We start from the raw sequence: 8,718 nt of genomic DNA on the forward strand, positions 1-8,718 counted from the left end.
ACTTACATGGCATACGCAGTTTGTGGACTAGTACCTTAACTTGATGAATTTACTTAGTACACACCAAATTATAGTGATTAGGAGTGCCACTATTGGCTAATATATATATATATATATATATGAGGTTTTCTCTCCTACGGACTCAATTTACGGACCTAACTTACGGACTTATTTCTCAGCCTTTGGATCGAAAGCATGGACAAAGTTTGTGGACTTGTTTTTCAACCATAGATGTGGTGGGTCTCATAATAAATGTGTGGCTCCCACTTATGTTATGGTTTATTACAACCATTAGATTTTGTTCCACAAACTTGATCCACACTTTTTAATCCACATAACAGAATTTCTATATATATATATATATATATATTAGCTTGTTTTAACTTGTAATGGGTCATGTGGGCCCGCTCTATATGGACCCCATGAGTCTCAAACTTTCCACATCATATGTCCGATGGGACTCTCTACCCGACATAAACGACCGGAATAACTAATTATAAAAATTTTAAAAAAAGACAAAACAAATTAAAATTATACTAAAAGAGAGGAAGGAAAACAAAAAATAAAAAAGAATTACGCGTTTTCTAAAAAGAACAGTGATTGAATCTTCTTTTCCTGTGTTTTTCTCCTTCTTTTCTTGTTCTCTTCTCTCTATCTCCAAGGACCAAGAAATTAGGGTTAGGGTTAACAAACTGACAGTAAAAAAAGGCTCCTTTTCTCAGTCTAGAATTCCAACGACAGAGAAGGGGTTGGGGCTTCGTGTTTAGAGTTTCGGAGACCCTTCACGGGGTTTTGGAATGGGTTCTTCCTCTTCTTCATCAGTGATCAAGTGGGGCGCTTCTGTAAAGCTACTCTCTTTGTTTTTGCTGCTTTCAGTTACTCAAGACGGCATCTTTGTCACGGCCGACTCGGACAAATCAGTGCTGCTTCAGTTCAAGAACTCGGTCACTGACTCAGCTGGGCTGCTTTCGAGTTGGAATCAGATTATCCCAAGTCACTGCTCGTGGGTCGGAGTCTCCTGCGACGCCAGTTTTCGGGTCGTCTCACTCAACATTACGGGGAACGGCGGTGGCAGAGGTAATACTGATCACAATGAGTACTCCTGCTCTGATCCTACTTCTTTTCCACTCTATTCACTTGGAATTAGGAGATACTGTAGGGGTAGTAAAGGAATTTTAGTGGGCAAGCTGTTGCCTGTGATCGGGAGGTTAACAGAGCTCAGGGTGGTATCGTTGCCGTTTAACGGTTTCCATGGTGAGATTCCAGGTGAAATTTGGGGCATGGAAAAGTTAGAGGTTCTTGATCTAGAGGGAAACTCTTTTAGTGGGTCGCTACCGGCTTCATTTGTTGGGTTGCGGAATTTGAGGTTTTTGAATTTGGGGTTCAACAGGATTGAGGGGGAGATACCGGACTCGCTGTCTAATTTTTTCAATTTAGAGATCTTAAATTTGGCTGGTAATCGCCTCAATGGAACTGTTCCTGGCTTTGCTGGTGGCTTTAAAAGGGTTTCTCTGTCATTTAATCATCTTGGTGGGTCACTGCCATCTGAGATTGGAGAGGGTTGTGGGAAGCTTGAGCATTTGGATTTGTCTGGTAATTTGCTGGTTGGTGGAATCCCTAAAAGTTTGGGGAATTGTGGGGAACTCCAGACGCTTTTGTTGTATTCGAATTTGTTTGAAGAGGTTATTCCAATTGAGCTTGGTATGCTTCAGAAGCTTCAAGTGCTGGATGTGTCCAGAAATAGTCTTAGTGGGGCAGTACCTTGGGAGCTTGGAAATTGCTCTGAGTTGTCTATACTCGTGCTGTCGAATGTTCTTGACCTGTTCCTAAATGCTGATAGTTCAAGAGGAGGGGACTCAATGGCATCCATTGATGATGGTTTTAACTTTTTCCAAGGTGAACTTCCTTCTCAAATTACGAGTCTTCCGAAGCTTAGGATGTTGTGGGCACCAAGATCAACTCTTGAGGGAAGGTTACCAAGTGATTGGGGTATGTGTGACTACTTGGAGATGATCAATTTGGCTGATAATTTTTTCAGTGGTGAAATTCCTTATGGACTTAGTAAGTGCAAGAAACTGCGTTTTCTTGACATGAGCTCAAACAGGTTTACAGGGGTGCTGGATCAGGAACTTGTCGTGCCTTGCATGACTATGTTTGATGTTAGTGGAAATGCTTTGTCAGGTTCAATCCCTGGTTTTCACTATAGTTCGTGTCCACCTCTTCCTTTTTTGAACATGGATAGTCCATCATCTGCATATCTATCCTTCTTCACTAAGAGAGCTGAGGTTCTAAGCCCTATGCCATTACCTCAAGGAGGTGGTGGAATTGCAGTTTTTCATTATTTTGGGGGCAACAACTTTACTGGTATTGTCCAGTCTGTACCAATTGCACCTGAAAGATTAGGAAAGCAAACTAGTTATGCCTTTCTCGCTGGAGAAAACAATCTCAGCGGACCATTTCCTGGGAGTTTGTTTGAGAAATGTGATGGACTGAATGTCATGATTATTAATGTCAGCAACAACAGAATGTCAGGTCAGATTCCAGTGGATATCGGTACAATGTGCAGGTCTCTCAAACTTTTAGATGCATCCAGGAATCAGATTACTGGGCCAATTCCTCCAAGTTTTGGAGAGTTTATATCTCTTACTGGTCTTAACTTGAGTTGGAACCCTTTGCAAGGTCACATTCCAACTAGTCTTGGCCAATTAAGTGGTCTGACGTTTCTTTCTTTGTCTGGTAATAGCTTGACTGGCTCCATCCCTTCCAGCTTGGGCCAGCTGCATTGGCTTGAATTTCTAGATCTCTCTTCAAACTCTCTTTCCGGTGTGATTCCTTTGGATCTTGTGAACTTGAGAGACCTGACTGTTCTTCTACTCAATGATAACAAGCTCTCTGGGCCGATTCCCTCTGGTTTGGCAAACGTGACAACACTTTCAGCCTTTAATGTGTCTTTCAATAACTTGTCTGGGCCACTACCATCAAGTGATAATTTGAAGAAGTGCAGTAGTGTTCTGGGCAATCCTTATCTGCCCCCTTGCCCCATGGTTTCCCTTACAGGACCATCTACAGATCAACAGGGTAGGGCTGGTGAGTCACAAAGTTATGCTGCTTCACCATCAAGTCCAACCCATGGAAGTGGGATCGATGGTTTTAATTCAATTGAGATAGCATCCATCGCCTCTGCATCAGCCATTGTTTCTGTTCTTCTAGCTTTAATTGTTCTGTTCTTCTACACGAGAAAGTGGCATCCCAAGTCCAGAGTTATGGGATCTACCAAAAAGGAAGTGATTATTTTCACGGATATAGGGGTTCCCTTGACCTTTGATGTAGTTGCACGTGCCACAGGGAATTTTAACGCAAGCAACTGCATAGGTAATGGAGGTTTTGGTTCAACCTACAAGGCAGAGATCTCTCCTGGAGTCCTAGTGGCAATCAAACGACTTTCAGTTGGAAGATTTCAAGGGGTTCTTCAATTTGATGCTGAAATCAGAACCCTTGGAAGCCTCCGGCATTCAAATCTAGTTACTTTAATTGGTTATCATGCAAGTGAAACAGAGATGTTCCTCATCTATAACTACCTGTCGGGTGGTAACTTGGAAAAATTCATCCAGGAACGATCTACAAGGGCCGTGGATTGGAGGATACTTCACAAGATTGCTTTAGACATTGCCCTTGCGCTTGCCTACTTGCATGATCAATGTGTCCCTCGTGTCCTCCACCGTGATGTGAAGCCTAGTAATATCCTGTTAGATGATGATCTCAATGCTTATTTATCTGACTTTGGTCTGGCCAGGCTGTTGGGAACTTCAGAAACCCATGCCACTACAGGTGTGGCTGGAACTTTTGGTTATGTTGCTCCTGAGTACGCAATGACTTGTCGTGTGTCTGATAAGGCTGATGTTTATAGCTATGGAGTCGTCCTCCTTGAATTGCTTTCGGACAAGAAAGCCGTCGATCCATCGTTCTCATCATATGGGAATGGTTTCAACATTGTTCAATGGGCCCACATGCTATTGCGACAAGGGCAGGCCAAGGACTTTTTCAATGCAGGATTATGGGATGCTGGTCCACATGATGATCTGGTAGAAGTTTTACACTTAGCAGTTGTGTGTACTGTTGACAATCTATCCACAAGACCAGCCATGAAGCATGTCGTTCGGCGGCTGAAGCAACTGCAACCCCCTTCATGTTAGTGACTTCTTAATGCTTTTGTTGATTAACATTGTAAATTTAGAAGGTACTGCCCCATTTATAATCTCTCTCTGTGAATTGTTATTTTGGGGTAATACCCTTTAGGTAGAGTTCTAATCTGCAGTTACTCCCACCTGTAAATTGTAATATTACTTTACCCCCTCCATTTTTAACCTGATTAGGAAATGTATCTTGGAATCTGCAGAAGAATGCAGATATTTCTTATCACCCAACCTCGTATACTTGTATTTCATATGGGTTGGTTGTTTAATGAAGCATTTCATACCACTTTTGAAAGTATCTTTGTTTGCTTTATAAGCATTTCTCACCCTTTGGCAAGGAAATTCATGTACTCAGAACAACACAAGTTCTTAGTTTCACTAAATTTAAAAAAAGGAAATCTCACCAACCCATCAATACAAGAGAATCTGACATTACAAAAGGGAAGTGGGATTAACAACTATGTGCCTGAGGGGGTTAGCGACATCACTGCCACTCGCATGCTTGATGAACTCGGCCGGGGTGAGGAAGCTGCCATGGCAGACACAGACTATTCTCACCTCTTCACCTTTCCTGTATCTGTAGAGAAACCCTTCGATTCTTTTTCCATCTGGGCCATCTCCCTTTGTAGACACACATGGCATATCTTCCAACACATTCCTTGTCATTTCATCAGTTCCCTTGTCACGAAGTGTTGGTTTACTGGGTTTGCTCTCCATTGAAACTCCGGAAATATTTTTGGACTTCTGTGTATTTATTGATCCATTGGTGACTAATGGTTTCTTCCCATACTCGGGCATAGACTGGACACTAGCAGGGCTTCTTGCTTCTGTACACTTTTTCATCCCTGCATTTTAATAGAGGAAGAAACTTGAAGGAAATAAAGATATCAATAGCCACTGGCAATAAGGAGGAGAGAAAAACATCTTGAAGTAAGAGAACAATTTTCTCTGTATTAGCAGAACAAAATCCCCTAAATGATTTTAGGCACAAAGCAGTCAAAAACACAACTGAATTTTTCTTTGCATTGCCAGTGTCACCAGCATTAGATCTTCGAAATCACTACGAGCTTGAAAAAGGGCCCGATGACAATGCACGCATGGAAATGACAAAGAAAGATAGGGAGAGGAGAAAGGGGAGGATGAGGAAAAGATGATAAATAGCAGATACTGTTTCCCAAAGGCCTAACTCATCTAAATTTGTAAACTACAGGCCAATATAACTTCAAAGTTATAAAATCAAAACCACCAACTATTTTTCTTCATCCCCATTTGAATCTTGATTCAAATACAAAAGATCGTGTGTAGAAAAATAGAACATCGTATCTGCAAGACATGATGCAATAAAATTTGAACAACTTTTCCCAATAAAAAAGTTATTTAATTTCCGGACAGACAAATTTTCTATTTATGTAGAACTAAGATAGAGCAGCAGCATCACGAAACGCTGCTCTCAAAGCAAGTATGCACCATACCTGCATTTACACCCTACACACAAAAAAACACTTACAATCGAACAACTACCGACAATTACACTTACATCTCAGTTATTATCTTAAAACCCAGTTAAATATTTAGGTCAGTTCAGTGTCATTCAGTATTCTTACAAATCAAATGTGAAAGTATTGGAGGCCAAATCTGTACGACATTTATGTTGCTCAATTAAGTTTGGGAGAAAACGGAGAAAGAGGAGGTTGTGGGCATTTAGTTTTGATCCATATCCAAATGAACTGGATGCATCCAGCCTATACGTTGCTTCCATGACTTCTTCGGTTCCACTGGTCAAAACTACATTGGTTCATAAACTATATGGCCTTTTGGAGGATCACTATTGCAATTGCCAAAAGATCCGAGGGTCAGCAACAGCTAGTAGACTGCATAATGTACACCAATGACAAGTGCACCTACAACCTCTAGTGAATTGGTGATAGCAGATATAGCACACGCAGAGAAAAGGATTTCCTAAAATCAGTCGTGCAATATTTTGTTTGAACACCATGCAACAAAGAAGCTCGTCTATATTTTAGACCGACTACTGAAGGTAAAGTAAACTACACATCAATTATCTACAGCTTCTAATTCTATTTGCGAAAGGTATATGGTATGACCGACATGAGAAACAATAATAAGAGCGGTGCAACAGAGAAAAAAAAAATGAACAATGAATGTAGCTTCAAAGAACTCCCTCTTTACATGCCATTTCTAACACTTGAGGAAGCACGTTTGATCGATCGACGCAGGCATGCTCACTGTAAAAAGCTAGCCTTCATGAAAGGCATGAAATCTGCCAGTAAAGCTAAGGAATGTTTACCACATACGAGCAATTAACGAGACGAAGTGTGGTCATTGCAATAAAAAGAAGGGGCAAGAGAAACGGAAAAAAATATCAACATCTTGATTAGTTGTGATTACGTAGTGAAAGCTCCAAGAGGATGGTTTTTCTACTCTTCTAACCACATTTATTTCCGGGCAAAAAACAAATCTTAAGCCAACCATCATCAATACACAAAATTAACCACATTAGACCAGCAATCAAATAGACAACTTAAAACACTAACAATCAAGTATAACTGTGGAAACAGAAAATTAATTGTCTACTCTTACTAAACAAATCACATAAACCAATATCAAGATTCCATCATAAACCATCCCAAAATTCGACTAAAAATAGCAATTACCTTGAGCCGGATGGCTCTCAAAGTCTGAGATCCCAGAGGACCCACTCCCTCGTGATCCACCTGACCCATGTGACAATGGTGCTGGTGCTGGTGCTGGTGCTGGTGCTGGTGCTGGTGCAGGTGGTAACAGCCCTTCTATGCAGGCACCACTGAAAGTAGTATTCTTTTCTCCTCTCACTTCAAAACCATTAGGCACTCTGGCACCAGAGCCGAAGGTTGAAGCACACAAAGCCTTGTCTTTCCAGTTTCTCTGCTTCTCTGATCTCTTCCGCTTGGCCTCCATTCTTCTCAGTGTCTGCGTTTCCTTTCTCTTCCTCCACTCCTCCTCTGTCTCTGTAGGCAAAGAAGAAGCCCTCACGAGATTACCACAACCTACATGCATCAAACATGCACTACTACTTTCATTGTTAACAACAAAATCTGGTATTGAAGATGACCTGGTCAAATTTTTTTTTGCTCTTTTTGGGTCAAACCCAAAACGACCATTCAATGAAAGGCCTAGGCTTAGCTCAATATCTCCATTATCTTCTTCTGCTCCATCTTCCTCGCCTTCCAAGTTTGGTTCTTGGAATTTTCGAGGAAATTGGCTTGCAGATATAAATCTGTGCAAGAGATCTCTGGAAAAATTGGACATTTGAATGGACAAATTAATGAAGAGACTCACTTGTTTTTGATTCCTCAGCTTGTGCCATTGACAAAAAAGGAGGACAATCCACAGAATACAGAAATACCCAGATGAGGGAAACTAATTTAGGACCAAAGAATTCCAAAAAGGAATTCAAATGAGAGAGAGAAAAATATATTTGAATCAAATGATCAACTATGGATTGAAATCCCAATAAGAACAAAGCAAAAAAGAACTAAAAGTTCCTGCTTTTTCCATCGAAAACACCTTCATACAGTATCCAAAACATTGAGAACATAATCCAAAGGGAATCATGAGATGAGGGAATGGAGAAGGAAAATGAAGGAAAAGTGGTGAGGGAAAAATATATATGTCTTAGCCGCAAAGGGCAAATGGGGATTGGGAGAGGAATTTATCGGAATGACGAAAATGCCCTGCAAGTACAGATATTAGGGAAGACGTTACAGAGAGTTGATACGTGGAGGACATAAAGAGACCTGAAAAGAAGACACGTGCAGAGAAGTAGCAGATTCCAAGGAGACGCCAAACAAGCGTCTCCACCACCTCTTTTGGCTGTCTCTTTTAGACTGGCTGTCCAGAAGTACACGTGTCGTCCTATGAATTCGGGATACTCTACGACAACCACGTGTCGGACTCTCTCTCCTCTTTCCGAACTTTATGTCTTTTGGTGATCTTATTAATAAGACGGTTAAATATACGGTTATTTTTATTAATCATAAATTTTAACTGCCCCTATTTATATTGTCATTAATTATATGCACAATGTTACAAACTCTAATCTATGATTTTTATTATTTTATCATTAATTAGAGTTTCAAACATTTTTTTTTTTAATTCTATTGAACTCTACACTTATTTTGACTCTTCCCGCCACTTGTTTTGACTATTAATAACATAATATTCAGAGTGTATGTGTATTAATTGTAATTTTGGCAATATAATTTAGAAATGATAATATGGTCCTCAGAACATTAGATAAAGATGAAAAAATACATAAAACTATATATATTTTAAGTCTAAAAAACTAAATGAAGGAATGTTCATCACATATGTGGTTTGATGTAATAAATCTTTAATAAGTGTCTTTAGGACACAAGTTATGAATACCGGTATTAATTTGATGCCAACATAAAGTGGAGGGGGTGGCCACAAGTGGGCATGACACTTTGCCGACCGGCTGCTGACGGCTAGAGAAGACTAGAGG

At 40.4% G+C, this 8,718-nt stretch overlaps 2 protein-coding genes across 2 annotated transcripts; one reads left to right on the plus strand and one right to left on the minus strand.

Moving 5' to 3' along the window:
• The first annotated feature begins 593 nt into the window (after positions 1-593).
• Positions 594-4,515, plus strand: LOC119993230 (LRR receptor-like serine/threonine-protein kinase RPK2). The gene has a single exon (XM_038840257.1). The coding sequence runs from the start codon at positions 798-800 to the stop codon at positions 4,191-4,193; it is 3,396 nt and encodes a 1,131-aa protein (XP_038696185.1). The 5' UTR covers positions 594-797; the 3' UTR covers positions 4,194-4,515.
• A 26-nt stretch (positions 4,516-4,541) lies between these two features.
• On the minus strand, positions 4,542-7,861 carry LOC119993231 (ninja-family protein AFP3-like). The gene is made up of 2 exons (XM_038840258.1): positions 6,869-7,861; positions 4,542-5,038 (listed from the first exon to the last, which is right to left on the minus strand). The coding sequence occupies exons 1-2, from the start codon at positions 7,500-7,502 to the stop codon at positions 4,626-4,628; spliced, it is 1,047 nt and encodes a 348-aa protein (XP_038696186.1). The 5' UTR covers positions 7,503-7,861; the 3' UTR covers positions 4,542-4,625.
• Between the last annotated feature and the right edge of the window lie 857 nt (positions 7,862-8,718).

This window comes from Tripterygium wilfordii, chromosome 23, assembly GCF_013401445.1.
Source record: "Tripterygium wilfordii isolate XIE 37 chromosome 23, ASM1340144v1, whole genome shotgun sequence".
In the NCBI taxonomy this organism is placed as follows: Eukaryota; Viridiplantae; Streptophyta; class Magnoliopsida; order Celastrales; family Celastraceae; genus Tripterygium; species Tripterygium wilfordii.

What these genes read in the sequence shown, in the direction of transcription:
- LOC119993230 (XM_038840257.1), top strand. Translation starts at nt 798, where the DNA reads ATGGGTTCTTCCTCTTCTTCATCAGTGATCAAGTGGGGCGCTTCTGTA.
- LOC119993231 (XM_038840258.1), bottom strand. Translation starts at nt 7,502, where the DNA reads ATGTCCAATTTTTCCAGAGATCTCTTGCACAGATTTATATCTGCAAGC. An exon ending in TGAGAGCCATCCGGCTCAAG is followed by an intron (nt 5,039 to 6,868) that starts GTAATTGCTATT and finishes ATTAAAATGCAG; the next exon opens with GGATGAAAAAGTGTACAGAA.